General features: G+C 33.8%; 1 protein-coding gene across 1 annotated transcript; it reads right to left on the bottom strand.

The window, feature by feature from the left end:
- Positions 1-268: 268 nt before the first annotated feature.
- LOC107417667 (187-kDa microtubule-associated protein AIR9) lies at positions 269-20,314 on the bottom strand. Its single transcript, XM_016026328.4, has 38 exons — positions 19,805-20,314; positions 18,635-19,539; positions 18,471-18,542; positions 17,886-17,951; positions 17,641-17,712; positions 17,495-17,560; positions 17,316-17,378; positions 17,162-17,227; positions 16,918-17,017; positions 16,652-16,753; positions 15,603-15,835; positions 15,389-15,503; positions 15,131-15,251; positions 14,771-14,946; positions 13,784-13,919; positions 13,323-13,423; positions 13,131-13,178; positions 12,649-12,833; positions 12,408-12,525; positions 12,163-12,290; positions 10,805-10,973; positions 10,231-10,349; positions 9,813-9,981; positions 9,452-9,536; positions 9,296-9,369; positions 9,091-9,210; positions 7,830-8,025; positions 7,612-7,733; positions 6,977-7,184; positions 6,073-6,146; positions 5,772-5,910; positions 5,152-5,327; positions 4,029-4,184; positions 2,999-3,130; positions 2,603-2,661; positions 1,542-1,574; positions 1,300-1,431; positions 269-650 (listed from the first exon to the last, which is right to left on the bottom strand). Exons 2-38 carry the CDS (start codon positions 19,499-19,501, stop codon positions 474-476), a joined length of 5,175 nt encoding a protein of 1,724 aa, XP_015881814.2. The 5' UTR covers positions 19,502-19,539; positions 19,805-20,314; the 3' UTR covers positions 269-473.
- Between the last annotated feature and the right edge of the window lie 720 nt (positions 20,315-21,034).

Genomic DNA, 21,034 nt, shown 5'->3' with positions numbered 1-21,034 from the left:
CAGAAGATTTTAGTTATTAATGTTTATTTGAAAGAGTATTATAAAAAGGAAATACAAGAACACATGGTAGAGAGATTTTTTGTTAACCTTTCTTAGTAGAATAAAAAATTTCAGGCATATTCATAGTGAAGAGGCAAGGACCAACTCAGGCTAATAAAGATAAGTAATCGGCAAATATCCAGAATGTGCAAAAAGTGTAGAACAAAAATAAGCACCAGGTCAATACCCATAATTGATAAATAAAAGTTGAAAAGTGCACATTTGCGAATGACATAAAAATCACTATCATTAATTTGATCATCCAATATACAATGATTTTAAAACCATACACCAAATGACTACTATACAACCGTTTTCTTTACACACAACGGAGCAGTAAAACCACTTACTCTTGCATCGAAATAATATGAAAAAAAAAAAAAAAAATTGGATATTTTAACAGAACCTGCTCAAGTATGAATTCACCTTCTATATTATGTATCTATCTTGAGTAGGGAATTGAGGGATGTACTGTTGAATCGCTGAGCAAGGCCTCTGATCACAAGCACAATAACATCTCGGAGATGTCGGGACTGCACCATCAAGTCCACCTCATTCTCACTATCCACAACAATTCTAAGCCGATGTTGGTCATTCCGGAACAGTTCCACCTGTACATTCTTACACTTAAATTTCCACTACATACATATGTACATATATATATATATATACAAATATGCCCTTCCATAATCTAGCTATACCCAAAAACAGCAAGCATTCAATATTTTCAATTAAAAACCAAGTTTTCAATTTTTTTAGGTTTAGCATGGTATCTCTAGTTTCCAAAATCAAATTCATTGAATACAACTTTCAGTATGTTAAACAAAGAACAAGAATGGTATTCTAAATACTTTTTCTTCTTCCTTCCTATAACCTGGTCTGCACTATATGGACGATAATCACAAACTTACCAACGGCTGATTGCTAACTAATTTACTAAACATGATAATTACTCAAATAATAATGTTCATGCTTAAATAGCAAAAACAAAAATATGTATTGGTCATATTTCCTTTTTAAAAAAAAAAATATATATATATATATATATATATATAATAACTTATTAAAAAACAGAATGAAATGGCAAAACATTCAGGAGGATGAGAAATTTCAGACGCAGAAAAATAAAATTAGAACCTGTTATATAATTTTTTAAAAAAAGTAAAATAAAATAATCTCATTTCAAGTTTTACAAAATAGTAACATACACTGCTTGGTGATGCAATAATTTAGACCATATAGGAGTAATGACAAACTTACATGGAAAGGAGGTGTATAACTCCCACGAATTTCAGTATTTGGAAAAGAAGTCTTAGAACCTGGCTTTACAACCTTCACTCTTTTTCTATTGACTTCTAGGATTCTTCTTTCAAGGCTAGCCATTGCTGGAATCTGCAATTTTAATAATGACAAAAGCATGTTACATCAATAATATTTTCAATCTTATAAAACACTAAGCACACTAGATTTTAGAAGCAGAGATAAAGGGATCATAAGAAAACCTTTTTTGGAGTTCGGTCCTTGTCACATAATGCCTGTAGCAACAGTGATAAGCAGTGAGCCAACAGAAGAGAAAATCTAACGAAGCATAAATTGAGAAGAAAAGAAACAGGTAAAAAACTTTATTAAGCCAAGATAATCTCCATAATATGTTTTAGAACTATGATTGCACAACAATCAAGCTATGAATTATAAATTACAGAAGGGAAAGTCTTTTAACACCAGGAAATAAAGTATCATCCAATATCCAGGCACCATAGCTATGAAATACAGGATAAAATAACACCACAGGTTAAGAAATAAAAAGGTAATTAGATTAAAAAAAAAAATTAATAACATGCAAGGCACGATAAATTCTTCAATTAAAAAAAAAAAAAAAAAATCTCCACGGCATGATAAAGTAATTAACCATAAAATAAATAACACAACTCAGAACATTCTGGTAATGGTGCCATTAAAGAAAAATATATCAAAAAATGCATACATATCATGTACAAATGATGCATACAATAATAACTCAACAATATACACATCCCGATTAGACCAGACTATTTTAACTCTAGTCAAATCAGCTTTAAGTTGAGCTCAATTTAATTGGACTAGACTAAAAATAGTCCAATCTCATCTAGTCTAGTCCAATAGAACAAACAGGCCAAGGACAGTTAAGCAACTCCCTCCATTGACCCAACAAACCAGGTTGTGGTTCTTTTAAAACGTTAATGAACCAAAACAATTGAAAAAGAAAAAAAGAAAAAAGAAAAGGCATTTCTATTTTCCAGTTAACATAAGCCAGTAAATGAGTTTAATAAGGTTCAAAAAGTAAATAATGTATATCAGCACAACTTTCGAAACTTTTAGTCTTAAATAACCCATATATGCAACAGATACCAGAGACACATTGAGAGTTTGCGAGACATGAAAGTATACATAATCATTAAATCTTAATAAAAACTTAAAAATAAAATAACCTTTATACGATAAGAAATAAAAATTTTATTGATTGCAAAGAAAGTACAATATTTCCAGAGGATGAGGAATCCTCTGCGCTTAAATCATAGCATACCTCAAACTTCACAGATCCAAGATCAAGCTTCTGCTTCACTTCTTTAAAAACATCAGGCTCTGCAAGTAAATGAAGAATAATTGGATTTAAAGTTAGAACCAAGGAAACTTCCACTTCAGGCATAAGTTTTATAAAACTTAAATCATACAGATTCTAGTTTAAACTATGTTCTCGGACTCTTAAGTCGATAGCAATTATCAACGCAAGCTGTTTAATTAAATCTTTTAATTCAGACCTGATAAGCGCAATCAAAAAGATAAACAAAATTGGGGGAAATAAAAGAAAAAGAAAATGTGCAATCATCAAAAGCATAGAAAATACATTTAATAAAAATTCATGATTACAAGTGATTGCAGGTGGTAAACAAAAACTTAGGCAAGAGATAATTGAAATTACCAACTGCAATGGGCTCTGTTGATGCAGAAACAGGTTGGCCCTCTACTCCATCCTCTCTCACAGGAGTATAAATAGCAACCAGCCTATACCCCACATCATCAACATTTGCTTCATACATTCGACCTATCTCTCCTGAAATACAATTTTTGCACTCAAATTTTGGACAACGGAAAAGATGATCTGGTAAAAAAACCTAGCAAAACTAAACTAAAGAGAAGATAAACTATCAACTTTCCTGTCTGACATGTAAAGAAGTTTAGTAAAATAAGCTTACAATTGATCAGCAAATATTATTTGCGAAATGGATAATCCTAGTACTGTTGAAAGAAGTAGGGTTTTTGGGCGTTACCTAAATATTGTGGGTCCATGATGGTGGAACAAACTGCTTTTGGTACTAATAATTTGGCCAAGATGATGTGGAAGTCTGCTGTTTTATCCATGCTATGGGCAATTTGGATCGAAAGGAACAACAGAATTTTTTTTTTTTAGACAGACAGCAGTGAAGATCTTTGTGGAACTCTAAAGATAAATCTTTCAAAGATTTCCCTTTTTCTTTGATTGTTCTAAATTGGAAAGATGTCATGGGTGGCTGTGTTCATAACTTTTACTATTTTCTTAATGTTACTGTTCTTTTTATTTTGCTGTATTTTTGTTTTCGAGGATGAAACCTCCTATGTTCTTAGTATTAACTTCCTACAGATAAAAGGCAGTTTCTAATTAAAAAAAGATGCGTTCATGTTATTTTTTTCTTTTCATTTATAATGCGAAGCAATTTATTCAGGGGGATGAACTCCTTCACTACTGGCCAGAAAGACAATCTCATTATAGATAACTAAGTTTTAGGTCTTCAAATTGTTGTTCCTGATCTACACCAAAATCATTATAACCCAACAGCTGTTTATCAATCATTATCGTTTCCTTCATGTATCTATTGATTGATACAATATCATATGAGAATCCAAGAGAGAGAATATTAATAACAAAACATGAGAGATGAACTCCAAAATAGAAAACATTAATATAATTCTACCTGGTATAGATATAAGATCAGGGCTTCCAACCATAGATCTGAGCCACTGAATTTTACTTTTTCCTTCTTTTCCTCCACTATAAACACCACGGACAGCATACAGGTTGGTGTGGAAACCCCTCCCTTCAATTTCCAGCTTATCTACTCTAGGAATCCCTGTAATATATATATATATATATATATATATATATATATATCATAGAGATTTTTGAAACAACGATAGATGAATGAAAGATATTTGCAAAGTTTGTAGATAACATTCTTAATACCAGTCATACAGAAAATTGAACATAAGTAGCACCAAAACCAAGTTACAGTAACAATATGAACTTCCAATACTCTTAGCATAAGAAAATGGCATCCAGTCCAATAGAAAGAACTGTCCCAAGACTTTAAACAGAAAAAAATGCTTTAGACTTTAAACAGCTAAATGTTTTTAAAGAGTATAAACTACTGTAAACTGTTAGCTGCATGGAAATAATGGACCCACTTCTTAATAGTGGAAGCTTTTAGAATAGATGATAGCTTAAGTGTTATTAGAGTCTAATAATTTTCTTGTTCATGTTTGAATCATACCAGCTGCCATTCCTATTACTTATTATTTTGCAGTTGAAATACCCACTTTTGGTCCAGTTAGCAGGCGGTACTACACATAACATGAGCAGGACTAAACTGTCGATTGTGTTAACTTGGTATACATATTTAGGCCCCCTTTCTAACAACTTAAGTTTTTCAGATTGATGATAACAAAGTGGAACAGCAGAAAATAGAACATTACTATCAAGGGAAATTATCAATTATTCCAAGCTCATTTGAACCATGCAATCATTAATCTATCCTATGGGGCCCCACAAAAACATTAACATTACCAAAAGCAACCAAAACAAACAAGGGTAGGAGTTCAAAATAGTTTTCATATATGTTTTGGCAGCATCAAAAGAATAATATGAGGCAGTACATTAGATCATGCTCCACTAAATCAAAGTTGTTCCAAGAGGAAAATGTTGCATTCAGTATTCAGACTGGTAAATATAAGTAACAAGCCATTCTTACAGCAGAAGCAGACAACTCTCAAATTTTTTGCTCCAACAGCACAAGGAAATGTAACCTCATCTATTGATACCTGGCAATATAACTGCAGTTTCAGCATACACAGGCTCACTTGATCTTCCAAACACATCAGTCACAATGCATTCACATCTTAGGCATCGTCCAATGTCCTCTAGCCGCACCTTGTAGGAGCAAGAATGCTGTGCAGGCAATGGCTCAAAGGACATTTTATCTCCTTCTGATGAAAACCTGCAGCATGTCTTGTGTCATGAATAACAATTGTAACAAAATTATGTGCTAATACAGCTTTCATCAGGTATATTTCCACAACTTTTAATGAATCATTTCAAATTTGTGTGCAATGACAGTGAAGAATTCAGCACTTTAGTATAAAGCGGGAGTAACTACTGCAAACACTCAAACCAGCCACCTCATTATCTGCACAATATATTACATAAACACAAGGAACCAACCATCGTAACACTTGATACCATTTACAATTCAATGCAAGCAGTGCCAAGCAGAGAATTATAAAGCAAAAAGGAGTTTCATATCATTCGGCATACAATACCCTTCAAGTTCAAGTTCAAAAACTGAAGAATAAGAATCAATTTATCCAGCACCTAATAGTGAAAATACTGTAAAGACAATTGAATGCCATCATGCAGCAAATTAATAAGTTGTAGCACACACCATTGGTATGTAACATCTTTCTTATACTTGTTCCACACACACTGTTGAGTTTCTGAATCAGGGATCACTTCGACAGCAGTGAGCACATCACCTTCTATTGCCTTTCCAGTGAGAGCGAGCATTTCCACTTTTGGAAGCTCTGAAGGCAATTATATATCCAAAATAAAACTAAATAAGCTTCACCATGTAAAGATATGTAGCATATGTTAAATAAACCAGTGCAATATCAAAACATAATATGAGAAGAATTGTTTTACAAAATAATCAACAAGTCAATGATTTGTGGACTTGGATTTCTCACCTGGAAAAATAATGTCGGTTGGCTCAGACAATCTGAGTTCTCCCACAACTGAATCTGAACGAACTGGTGTATATCTGAAAGATAAAATTGTAAAATTTTATTGACATAGATACTCAAAGTAGCACTTACTATAATTGATTCCCTACAGTAGCTGGGTTCTGCATTCAAGTTGTCTCTAATCAATAAATTTTGGTTGCAATTTCTTGTATTATTAACCTAAATAATGACATGTGGACATAACTTTTACAGGAAAAACTATAAAGCTGCAGTCATTTTCTAATAGTGAATTTATGTCTTCTACCCAAAAAACAATTGAAAATGTTTTTTACATATTAAAACATTTGTCATCGAGAATTTACATTAAAAATAAATATACAGTGTGAAAGAGTGAATGTTTCCCGCTAATATCTATATAAAGTGCCCAAACTCGCCTAAGAATTCAAATCAGATTGTTTTACAGATTTAGAGCAAATGCCCGCCCCAGCCAACGGGGGCCCCCTTCTCCCCAAAAAAACACCACGACTGGAAAAAATAATAATAATAATAATAATAATAAATGAAAATAAAAATAAAAATAAAAAATTCGCTTTATTTTTGCATTATGTGCTTGAAAAGACAGATAATTCAAACAATGGCAAGTTCACTCATAAAATCTAATAATGAGCATGAAGTCAAATTGGAAAAAGAAGCTGATAATTCAAACAACATCCAGCATTCACAATTTTTAGGAGATTTTAAATTTGACACAGAAACTATATCAATACTTTACTAGAGGTGCACTTATTATTCATAAATGAACAACCTGATAAAAGCTTTTCTTCTTCTTTTTTATTTATTTATTTATACCATTTTTTTTAATTGTTAGTGAAGCAAGATATTTATCATAGCAAAAATAGGAAATTACCCAAACAATAAACGGCATGTGTAGTCTTCGTCTGTAACTTCATAAGTTCTAGAGTTGGCTCCATTTATAAGACTAATAGTTCCCTCATTCGTCTCTCTATACCAGCTATAGAGGCTTGCTCCTTCATATCCACCAAAATATTTTCCTTCTCCAGAATAAATACCCGAAGACAACTCTTTGACAGCAACATTAGAAACTACTGGAAGAGCTGCCACATTATTACACTATAAAGTATCAACAAACAAAAACAAGATTTGAAAGATCACACCATGTCGGACCAAGTTGCAAAGGAAAGACACAGAAGGCAAAAAAAAAAAAAAAAAAAATTACAAGGAAATAAAATTCAAATGTTTTGGAAATTTTTGGCAAAAGTCAACCAGTATTATTAGAAAATCAGTAATATGCATTACATAGGGCCAACCAGCACACTGCAGGAAAAAATCTTCTGTAAGCTAAAAAGAATGAAAACAACCTTATCACTTGCTTAAAAAATAAGAAATTTTCGAGAGAAAAAAAAAAATGCACTAGACTATCTATCAATCACTGCTCTAATAAGGTAGTTTAAATAGCTACTCATCTTGTTAACTATTTATAACAGAAATAATTTTAGAGGAATACGAAGGGCTTCACCATACCTGGCACAACTGGAGGATTGCAAATTGCCACTAATGGTTTTCCACATTTTCCATCAGCACGAGTAGGCAGCCAATACAAAGCCAAATAACTCCCCACATCTTCAAGTGATGGTGTATATGTTCTGCCACATTTTGCACATCGTTAATAAACATCCATTTAAAAGGTATAGTAACAAATTTAGAAATTTTGGAATCCAAAAGAATATATCAGAACTTACAGTGTTCTACCACATATAACAACACCTTCGCATGCATCAGATATAGCCATCAGTGCAGATCCCTCAAGCTTACTTTTTGTTCTGTACCAAATATATTCTCCAACGCCTTCCTGCCCACCAAAATATGTTCTTCGTGGGACCATATCCACGCTCTCACAACAATCAGGAATTACAAGTTCCACTCCTAGAGGATCCGCTGTTGCCAGGAAACAACAGGTGGGAATAGGTAACTATTAAATTAGCACCAGAATATCTTAAAATGAAGAAATGAACAGAAGAAACAACAACTGAAACATTATTTTTTTATAGGAATGGCGTAAACATTATTAACAAGAAAGATTAAGTGAAACATTACAAAAAAAAAAATTGTCTTCCTTTAACAAAAGCTGGTGAATCTAATGTAATTTCATTTACATTACAGTTGCTTATCAAAATAAATAAATGAACAATGTCACCCACAATCAGATGCCAAAACCACAAAAGTTTACAATTTGGATTTATTTGTAGCAAGGAAATGCATTATGGAAAGCAAGCTGCATCAATGCCATAACCTCTTAAGCTTATTTACAATCTCTTCCTACAAGATGGCACCCTTATTATGGCACCTCTTAAATTTTCAGTGTTCTACCATATTCTAATAAAAGGACATTCTAATAATCTCCTTGCTTTAGTATGTAACTACTTTTAGAAAATATTTACTCCAGAGTTCTATTTAGAAACCTTCATTTCTTAAGCGAGAGATTAACAGCAATGATTAGGGAACCATATTGCTGCATCTTCGACTTTAATCAACTTTTACCAACAAATATGATTGTTAGCCTAAAACTGACATTAATTTATAGCACATAACTTACGTCCAAACAACCAATACAACTAAAATTATGAATTCACAGGTGATGTAATTGAACTTGGTTTTTTCCCATACAGAATACAACTTATAACACCATTTTCAATTCAGTTGAGCCAATAAATAAACTAAACCACTCAAGTTAAATTAATTAAAGCCTCTTGTTCCTGACAGATTGAATTATAAACTCAATCACAAAAACGACAGAAAGGATACACTTACAAATTACCATTACACCACAAACTATTGAAAATAAAAATATCAGGAACAATGAGAATGTATATCCACATCCATGCTGAATTTTTTGTGAGTTAAAAGTAGAACTTAACCACTTAAAAATAAAAACATCAGGAACAATGAGAATTTATATCCACATCCATGCTGAATTTTTTGTGATTTAAAAGTATAGCTTACCAGGAGCAATCACATCTGATAAAATGCTCCTAGGATTCCCTCTTATTCCATCTTTGCGGATGGGAGTGTATACAAGTTCAATGCATCTTCCCACATCATCAAGACTCAAATCCAGAAAGTCTGATAAGAGAAAAAATTTAACCATTGAAATTTGTAATTTCCATTCAAAGTGAACATAAGTCCCACCCCTATTGACCATACTCACCGTGGGTAGTTAGTTTCTCCTTGATACCATCACTTTTTATTCGAAACCATTCATGGAAACAAGATCCTTGCTCCCTGAACCACAAACCACCCTTGCAGTAAGTATCATGGCAACGAAGTAACAACCCTTATTGAAATCCACATAAAAGAGTCTCACCCTCCACTATAAGACGCAATGAAACTCAATCGTTGACCTTCTACCATTGATCCAAGAAACTCCAAAGAATGACAAGTAGGGGGTCCTGAAAATGCAGATAGAATACAAATTCAAAATATCTCATTTCATGCAACTCTCCATCCTCCTTGAAAAATAAGTGGGAAGTCATCAGCATTATCTTGCATCTAACAAACTTGCAACTACAAGTAATATTGTTCTTCATCATTCAAACAAGAAAACAACTAAGTGAGAAGAAACAAAAAGAAAAACAACAAAAAGAAAAACAAAGTTAAAGATAACTATTTACTATATATATATATATATATATGAATGCACATCGAAAAAAATTATTAGTCTGTACCAGGTACTATAGGTCCAATCTGTTCCGATAAAACAGTAGGACCGCGAGCCCAGTCACTTCTAATAGGTTCGCACAAAACTGAGATAAAGAACCCAATGTCATCAAGTGAAAGCATGTATGAAGCACCCGCTGCACCCCTGATTTCACTTTGAGTGCCATCAGAAATAGTCTGCATGAGCAATGCTTTAGGTTAATCACATTTGTACACTGATTTGGTAAGGCAAGAAGAAAAATAGGCAACAGGTGCCACACAAAGCTTTTGATGAAATAGATTTTGTAAGTAAATGTGAGTTTCCAAATCGTGCTAAGTGACACACACTTCACCAGATAAGATCACATACCAATAACTGTTGCCAATTACAATTTGGCAAATGAGAACATCATAAAATTTACCAAGTATAAAATTTAATAAATGTACCCGGAACCATCGGAAAACTGAATCTCCCTCTTCACCACCCCAATATCTTTTGTTAACGCGTAGCTCAGTTCCTTCAATAGAATTTCCAACTATTTGCAGAGAGAGCAACTTTGGACTTCCTAAATACCAAGTCGTGAACATTGTGATTAAGATTTCACGCACAAAAGTTAAAAAGATCACATAAAGAGGAGATACACGTAAACAATAGACTGGACATGTCCACCACGAAGGTACAGGGACTACCAATATCATTAAATTAAATCAAAAGGCACACAAATTTACAACACACTCCTCGCTGTTATTACTTTCTTTTGATAGCTGCTTCACTTCAGGAGACATTTGGTGTATAACAATATCGCTTCCTTGAAGCTATTGCTTTAACAGAAAAGTGATGTGGAACACTTGATTTCATATTGATGCTTCAAAATGTGTGATTGACATATCAGATATGGCATAACATTCATATGACATATGCATCCAAAACATCTTATGCCAAGCACATATACAGCAACAATTCTGAGTTAGAAACAACAGTATCTTTGGGTCAGTCTTCAACATGAGCAAAGAAAATTACCAGGGCGAACACGTTCCTGTCCTAAGCAAGTTCTTGGCTCACCAACAATCCCATCATCACGCACTGGCGTACAATGGAAGGAAATGAATTTACCAATAGCATCTTTGGTAATGCGGTACTGAAGAAGTCCTGAAACCTCAGGTATTACACTTCCTGAGTCAGTTTCAACCTGCAGAATCCCAGCAAGTAAAGCATTAGTTACCTAAGATTCACATACACACTAGCAGTTATTTAATGGAAAATACAGAAATGGTAGTGTAAGTGGGTTGTGTTTATTTTAATCCATTTATTAGTTATGTCAAATTTTTTCAACCCTTCCTAACCCATTTAATATTCATATTAATAATGTTCGACATTTACATTCATATGATTAATAATCATGATAAACAGATTCACCTTCGTGATATCTATAAGGGGCATGATTATCATAATTAAATGGGTCAACATTTACATTCTCCATATAACGAGGTCACCTAGGTGCTTTGGGGTTTTTATTTCATTGTATTACGATTGTTCATCTTTTTGGCTTGTGCTTTCTATATGTACTTTTTCATATTCTGTAATAATATTGGTCTGGTCTTCGGTTTTTGTTTTGGGGGTGCCAACCTAGGTTGGGATGTCCTGGCAGACTCCTTGGCCCTATCACCTTTTTCAAATTTACATTCTAGGTATACATAATTGGGTCACTTCATAACACCTAAAGCTTTTGTGATGAATTCTAACTTATAACAACTACTACCAATGTTCGTTTCACTCTTAAACAACTTAAGTTGTGGGGAATAGCGAATTTTACGATGAAAATAACCCAATACCCCATTATGGCTTGTTTCACTCAATAGATTGTACTGTTACATAGTAGTGAGCCGTACAGTACTCTATTATATTAAAAATAAAAAAATTTATGTAAATAAAAAATTAAATTTGGTTTGAGTAACTATATTTCTGAAATGTGTGTGTGAATGCACATGCATAATATATACATAGTATGAAAATTTAATTATCATTATAACTAAGAAAAGAAACAAGAAAATTTAATTATCATTATAACTAAGAAAAGAAACAATCTCTTTGTCTAAGTTAAACAAAATTAACTATATTATAATAGGTTGACTAGCTTATTTTATCCAAGCATTTTGTCATACTAAATAATGGATTATCCCTACTTCATATAATATAGAGTGATTGTACAGGCTTTGGGCTTATAAAATACACCAAGCATAACCTTTATATATTGATGCAACCAAGTAGAATGTATTATTTTTCTTCCTGGCAATTAAAAAAACCATGACAGCACTCCTTAATTTAGATGAAGCATCATATTAAGTATGGCATAATGATAAAGTAGATAAAAGTCCAACCTCATGAAGATACCAATTATATATACTTTTTCCTTCATGACCACCAATGTAGCCATATGATGCCGTCAAAATTCCACCTTCAGCGTAATCACCAGTAATAAATAAGAAATTCAAGCTTGGGGGTAGAGCTGTGAGAATTTCATATATCGGTTAGTGAGACCAATGAATCAAAGTTAGGCACATCAGCCTTTGAGCTTAAGTGATGATTATCAATCAATAATGAATAAGCAAAACGATGCACTTACTCTCAACTGCTTTTTCTGATATAATGAATGCTGGTTCACCTGATTCACCATCTGTAGTCATCGGAGTGAATTTTACAACAATATAGTAGCCAACAGCTCCAAGGGGTATGCGGAATGCCTGAACAAAAGGTCAATGGTCAAATGAATGCTTAGCAATTAGTATCAAATATAAATACTCAAAAGCTAAAACCTAAAATTTTATTATGATGCATATCACTAGGGAAAATTTAACATATTCCACCTTGGCAATCTTGGATGTGCTCAATGCTTCAAGGCCTTTTTCACCTTCCAAAGTTGAAGAACTTGTTTTGAACCACTGTACTCTGCTAGATCCCTCAGTTCCTCCAGTAACAATACCACTTGCAGTAATCTTACTGTTCTCCCTCAAATCACCAATTATCTTTAAATTTGTTACCTTCGGAGGTGCTGGAGTAAGGAATAAAAACAAAAACAAAACAAAAAACATAATAAAGAGGAAGTTAAGACATGTAGCACCATAAATCCAAACAGAAAGCCAACATAAGCAAAGTAAAAATCATAATGGCTATACTAGAATGTCACATTTTTGGCAAAAAATCTTCAATTATTTTAATAAATGAAATTTTATGTTGCTTATCAAAAATATTTGTGAAGTTAATTCTTCAGAAGAAGTATTAATCTTTCAATGGATATCATAAAACAAAAATTTAGCCCCAAAAATTAATTTAAAATTGATGTGGTTACCTTGCTTTACCACTTGAGACAGTATTGACATAGACTCCCCTTCTTGCCCTGAAGAATGTTTCAATCAGAATGCTACATGACAATCTGTGACTAAGGTTTTTCATATTATACATATATATATATATATATATATATAAGGTCATTGTAAGCATGCGTAAAATGTCTCCATATACAACAGGCCAAGAAACAAACCCTCAAAATTAATAGGTATATATTCAAACGCCAAACATAGTCCAACATCTTCCTTGGTCAAGGTATACTCAGGAGTACCACTTGATACTAACGTAAAGTCTCTGCCAAAATTAGAAAAATAAAAAAGCCATCATCGAAGGAAATAAAATTAGAGAGAGGTCTTTATAAAAACAAATTATTTCATGAAAGCAAAGCCAAGATGGACAACGTTATTTTAGTTAAATTCAAATAGAATATATGAAAATAATTAGAAAATATGAAAAAATAAGTGTATTTCATAAATGGAAATGCAAAACCATAGCAATTGGAAAGGACAGATGCCCTAATTGGAAAAAGGCACTATTAAACAAATTTAGGTGACATACAACACATGAATACAAGAAAGAAACCAAAGCAGGAATGGAAACTTGTCCATTAACTTTTACCAACTCAGTCATTGAAACATGAATGAGCATACTAACCCAGTGTCCCTACTCTCACGTAACCATTCAAACTTGCTGGGGCCCTCTTTTCCTCCAAAGTAATCACCAACTCCTTTGATGGTAAATCCTTCAACAATTTCTCCAATAATTCGTACATTACAGACTGATGGAGGAGCTGTGATCATGAAGCACTAATAATTAGTATCCCTAATCATAATATTTAAGGGATGCAGGAGAAAGAAGGCAAAATAGGGAGAAACTACTCAAACTATAAATAGAGGATAGTTCTTCAGCATGAAAAAAATCTAGAAAAAATCTTGATAGCAAAAAGTATTTAGCCATAATAGAACAATGAACAGGTAACATAGCAACCATACAATAGATCAATATTGAACAATATTGATCTATTATAATACAAAAAAGGACAAAGTTCTACGTTAATGAACAATATATTATAGTACAAAAAATATTATTTGTTTTAAATTTATTTTAGAGAAACTTTCAGGATTTTTTAACACATTGATATGGCATTTTACATAGTTGATGAATTGCACAATCCTTAGTCAAGCTTTCAGTTGGTATCAAGGAACCCCAACCAAATTTAGGATCCAAGGCTAGAAAAACTTTGTCTATAAGCAAGTTCAATTTTATTTTTTTTAGGTTCAAGTTGGACCAAAAACTTCATGTACTATGCATTGTAATGCATTTTGCAAAAGCATTCAGCTATACATTAGGAATAGAGTATTTCTGGATTATTTGTATGAAATGAATTAGTTGGTGTCTATTTGTCGTAAAATTTTTCATACTGATTGTAACTTAACAAATACAGTTTATACATCTAAGAAGAAAAATGTAATTCGTTCTTACATAATTGACAAAACTAATCACTTGAGATATGTGCTAACATATTGACAAGACTTGTCACCATTAATAAACAAAAATAACAGGGTAGAGTATGTGATTCCATTGAAAGCATACTAGAATTAGTGTGTTGGATGTGACTTTCTAAAGAAGCATCACACAAACCTGCTTTGACAAAATCGGTATATTTATATTGAGGCTCGCCTTTGGCACCTTCCTCTGTTACTGGTGTGTACATAAAAACCAAACTCGAATCAATGTCATCTATGGTTAGCTGATACTCCTCATCTTCTGCTCCAACAATCACCACAGGACTGCTATTCCATTTTCTCCTTAACCAACTGGAATATGGGAATAGAGCAATTATAATTATTTTCTTGTAGCAAGAGCATGATGCACATTGAAAGATATACTCCATACAGCATACAGCAAAACAAATTTATAATAAATCCATGCATGTAGATAAAAATGTATGTCTTTATAAGCACCCACCAATTAGATATATATGCATATTGTCCAACTCACCTAGAAACACCCTTCCCTGGTGTCCCTCCACACCACGCCACCACAGCATGGCCCTTGATAATATTTCCCTCCACCAGCTCCCCATGAACATCAAGGTTCACAACCTTGGGAATTCCACTTCCTTTGCAAGAAGGAAAACTAAGATTATCTTCAGTGAATAAAGCTTAAGGTTCTTTTTTCAGCTTGTGTGTTCGATATACAAGGAGGAAATCTCCAAAACAAATTATTCATCTTCAAAGAAAGCATGAGAAATTTTACCCGGTGAAACTGGTGAAGATATGGCAAAAATAGAAGGATACTCAACTTCTCCCAGCATGGGAGTACATTCCACTTTCAGTATTTTACCTATATCTTCATGCTTAGGCCAGTGAACCTGTTGAACCAGGCTCATCAAAAGAAGGTAAGAGTTGGACAATTATCAATTGCCAGCCACATATTTGAATGCAGTCAGAGTACCATAAGAGTTGGTTACCTCTCCATTGGCATCAGGAATGAGAGTGAAATTTGAAGGTGTTCTATCCCCCAAAAACCATTGAAATCTTAAGACCAGTTGTGATTCAATGCTTATACTGCCATCTTGCACAAAATTAAAGTGGCAGCGACAAGCATCTTCTTCAGAAGGTTGATCAACGGAGGCTTCTTTGACAAGGTAGCCTGGAGGCAAATGATCATTCCATTTCTCTACTAAAAAGCGAAATGTTGAATCTGCCAAAAATATCAAATATTTGAACTATGATTTTTTAGTCAAAATAATAATGATTTTTACACATATTTTCCCAGCATGTGGAAGTTAAATGCGTATTTAGAATGTCCAAAAACAAATGATAAATGAAACTTAACATCCACAAATCAAAACCGAAACATCAGTGATTCAAATAATAATGTCTTTTCTCTTATTTGTATTTAGAAGCTATGATTCACAATTCCTTTTAAACGATTACATTCTTCTCATCCTAGGACCCTCATAAAGTAGGCGTTTAATGCTCCCTTACTGATTTCCTTCTAAAAAATAAAAATAAAAATAACGACACTAAATATTTCTAATACCTTTTACTTCCTTTTTATCCACACATCTCTCATTCTCTCCTATGTTACATCTTTTACCTCTACTTCCTATACCTGATACCCAACACATATGCATAACATAAACTATCAGCTATGTCTTTATGGATGCACTAACTAAAACAGAACAGCCATCAGATTTTTGCTGAAAATTTATTTTAACTTCAAATTATTCAATAGTTTTTTTTTTTTTTTTTTTTGGCCCCTATAAACCATTTTCTTTATTTCACATTTAGAACATGTCAAAGAAGAAACATCAAAATATATATATTAATCATGAATAGAATTCCTATCATATAAAGAATAAATAAATACTAAACTACCAAGTTTCCCATCTTGCCACGAGAATCCAATTATGCATCCAAAACAATCTCTACACATACAGATGATAGTAGAACAGATTAAGTTAGCATCGCAGGCAGCAACATGAATTATAGTTCTCAACTACACTGTACATACCTGCTGCATTCTCTGGACGGCAGAACTCCCAACCTTCTCTAATGCACAAAGATGCTTGTGCAGGATAGCGCTTAGCAATTGCTCGCTCCTCACGAGAGAGATCTATAAGAATATTCCATAGAAAAGACAAGATCACTTGCTAAAAAAATTTAAAAGTGCCTGCATCTTTAGAGCAGGAAATAATAAACAGCGACTCTTGAGAAGATCACATTTTCATAGAGACAAGAAGGGTTAGATCAGTTAAATATACAAATATACTAAGATACCTCTATCATTAAACTTTTTTAATGTAGGACCAACAAGTAAAATGGAAGCAGCTTCTAGATGTGGCATTTTAAGTATTGGATTCTCCTCCACTCGTAAATGCTGCAACAAAAGAAAATAATCATATGGTCTAGGCATGAATATAAAGTCTCATAAGGATGCTAAGCTTAGAGTAAAAAATATGACCACAAAACTAGTTGAATCATATCTAGAACCAATGCAAATCTTAATATAATGAAAACTGACCTCGAGGACCGGTAAGTGAGGGAAACCCTTTAGTGTTGAAATTTTATTTTTGCTAGCTGCTAATACCTGCATAAAATGACCAAAAATGAACAGGTAATTGATCCAATATTGAATAAAGAAGACACAAATGCTGCATAAAAAACAATAAACAAACCTGTAGTCGTGGTTGACTTGCCATTGAAAGAGACTTCAACTTATTCTGAGCCACTGAGAGAAACTATGAACAGGAAAATGAAATAAAGGATATAGATTAATTAATTCCAAAACCAACAGAGCAGGTTATTACAAGTAGAGAACTTTGATAGCTGATCAGCAACACATTCATAACCTTACCTCCAAATTAGGAAGTTGAGGAAGAGTTGATAGTGATGTGATTTGATTTCCAGCAAGATAGAGTTGCTAAAGAAGAAACCATTCAGAACTCTATACAAAGATAATTCGGCGTTTATACAATTTAAAAGTAAATATGAGACATAAACCTGTAAGGCTTTGCAATTCTCAAGAGGTTCAAACCCAGGCCCTTTGAAATCATTGAAACTCAGATCAAGAACCTTGAAATAAGGAAGAAATAATTTGCACATCAATTATCAGGCTCATCAGTTCTAAATTGCAACTCTTCTATTACTGTTTATTGAGTTGCTTCAAAATTTTCTATTTAATTTCTGAAAACATGGCTGTAAGGAAAAAAAGAAACTTTCCCATTTACTTGTAATTAATAACACACCTTAACTCGCGTCAGTATCTCCACTCCCTCCAACGTAGACAAGAGATTGTCTCTGAGATAAACAAACTGCAAAATAAATAAATAAATAAATGAAAATAAAAAGTATTCAATGAATCATTCAAAATGAAGAATCTTCAACCACTCAATTGAAAGCGGGAACTATCAACAGAATATGCATAAACGAGTCTCCGCCTAATAATGATTCTTTCTTTTTTCATAAAAAGAATTGAAAACAATGTCAAGAATGTAATAGCTCGAAATCAGCCCATGAAGAGTCATAGCTTGAGCAGCATAAGGCAAGAGTTAGAGACAATGAACATTTATATCCTAGCATGAGGAATTGATGCACAGAAATACGTCGTTACAATAAAAAATCTAACGTCACTATATTCATAAGACACCAGATATACTCGAGTCTGCATCAAATCTCATGACTGAAGATTAATCTACAAAAAATAGGAATTAAGGAACTGGAAAGGACTTTAGATCAAATTTAATAACATAAATGATTTAAAAAAATAAAAAATAAAAAATAAGAGAAAAAGTTCCTGCAGAGCATAGTTAACTACGTATAGTACTAATTACCTCTAAATTTGATGACAAGTTCAGCCCGCTTGCATTGAGACTGCGAACTCTGTGACCCCTAAGATCCAACCTCTGATATAATAAGTAAAATAGACCAGTGAGAGTAAAGAATTATATTTAAATCACCATTAACGTTGTTAAGGCTTGCTGACTGCGTTGCTTACCACGTCATCAGCAGCTTTAATATCCACTTGAGGAAGGACAATGAACCTTGAATCCCGACTTTCAGGAGTTGCCACTTTTCGACGTCCAGATAAACTAGAACTTCTGTCAAGAGAAGAAGACAAAGACCCAGCTCGCAATCCACTAGAAACTGAAGGAGATCGAAGTGATGGTGAAGAAACCTTTGAAACCGTCTTCCTAACCCCAGTGCTGCCGCCACTAGTGTCTAACGAGGAAGAAGCAACCCTTCTTGAAGAAGAAGAAGAGACCGATAATGATGGCCTGACTGACGACCTCTTGACAGTGTCTTGCTTAGTCACATCAGAGCTAGTCGATGTTCTCAAACTCCGGTCCCCTGGCAACATAGCCGTGGACCTTCGTGTTTCTGAAGCAGTCGATCTGTTTGAAGGTTTAGCGACCGCCGAAGGCAGTGAACTCCTCCTCAGCTCTGGGAGAGACCGCCTTGCTGGCTCTGTAGTCTTTTTGCCAGCAGCGATGGCCATAGTAGTGGCATTGTTCTGTCGTCTAGTGGCAGAGACAGCAGATGGTTTCTCAGGCACTCCCCCAGTGCTGTTCCGCCTGACCAGAGAAACTGAATTCGAATTGCGTGATGCTCCAGCAGCTATTGATGATTTGTTCACACTTGAACTAGAATCAACCAAAGGGCTTTTGGGTTCCACTCTCTTTCTAACAGAACCAGTCGATGCCGACGCCTTGGATGCCACTGACACTGTAACACCAGGTCGTTTCACAGTTTTCATTACTTTTTTCTCGCCCTCTACTGAACTTGCCGATGCCTGTTTTTCCGGAACTAGGAGGCGTTTCTCCACTGGATCTTCCACTTGTTCTACTTCTACAGGATCCTCCATTTTAATTCACCAGCTAACCAACTCCAGAAACAAAGCCGCTGATACAACCAGGCCCAAGAACAATAGTCAAGTCAGCAAAATAAAATGATTCACCCAAGAAACTGCGGAAGAAATAACAAAGAAAAAGAAAAAAAAAAAAAAAATATATATATATATATATATATGTATGCTTCAGAAAAACTGAATCCCCAACTCAGCTTCAACCCATCACTTGAAGCACACCACATCAGAAACGACATTACAAGAAAAAAGAAAAAAAAAATCAAAACTTTTGTAAAAGAGGAAACTTTTAGAGCAACCTACCAGTCCCAAACCGAGGCTTTCAGAATGACAGCTTCTCTTCTTCAAAGTGTAAGATCATAGTTGGATCTAGCACAAAATGCAGCTCCTTCAGCTAAAAACCCAAGCGCCAACTTCGATCCCAGCTATAATGAAGAAACTCCAATGGCAAAATGCGAAACCAAAAAGGTTTGCAACCGTAAAATTCAAACGCCGGGAGAAGCACTATACAAGAAATAATAATAATAAAAGAACACACGGAGAGAGAATTGAGCTGGATAATGTCTCAGATCTGGTAGGCCAAGAGACTGAAATCGAAACCGAAACTGGAAAGCATTTCTAGGGCATTGGCAAAATTTTTGATAGAGAGAGCGTGGCAGCTAAAAAGCTACGCCCAAAACAAAAAAGAGAACGAGTGAGAGATAGTGAGAGAGAGAGAGAGAGTTGGGAGACAGACAATGAGCTAAGAAATCGGAAAAGATAATCGCTAAAAGCCAATGGGGATTGAGATTAAAATATGTTTGAAATTTTTTCAAAATGCACCGCTTTTTAAGAAACAAAACATATATCTGTCCCATAAATAAATAAGAAAGATTTTTTTTTTTTGAAAAAAAAAAAAAAAAAAAAAGGAATTTGGCGGAAACCACGATTTTGGAGACCAGCTTTTGATTTTGAGTGTTTAAAAATACACACTCTGTTTCTATACTCGGCCGAGTAGACTCGTGCGTGGTCACGACTCACAAGCAACACTATCTAATTGATAAATAAGCTACTTCGGAAAACGAGGAAAACAAACAAAGCGAGAAAAATACAATATGTGACACCGAAAAAGTTAAATTAAAAGTTATGCTGGCTTATGCGTTTCCTCCTCCGAACCCATTTTCTTTCTTTATGCTGGAGATGGTAAAAAATTTATTTATTTATTTTTTTGGTGAATTGAGTTTAATGTATTGTTGGAAAATGGGCTTTCACTTTTCCAATGTTAAAAAAATAAATAAATAAAAAAAGTACAATAAAGGAAAATTACCTTCAATCCAACCAAACCAATAGTTTTGGATTCTTCGAAAAAACTAGTTACTTATGAAATTGCAACACCAGTTAGACCTCCTACCAGGCACCTACTGAGAAGAGGAGAGGTGCTTTTTTACATCAATGTCAATCGAAATAAAGTAATTAACAATGTTTACTTTATCTTTATGGGAAATAAAGTAATTGGATTCGGATACCATAATTTAAACCAATTTAATTATTTCT

This window comes from Ziziphus jujuba, chromosome 1, assembly GCF_031755915.1.
Source record: "Ziziphus jujuba cultivar Dongzao chromosome 1, ASM3175591v1".
NCBI lineage: Eukaryota > Viridiplantae > Streptophyta > Magnoliopsida > Rosales > Rhamnaceae > Ziziphus > Ziziphus jujuba.
Note: the sequence above shows the minus strand (reverse complement) of the source record. Positions and strands in the feature narration are given on the sequence as shown.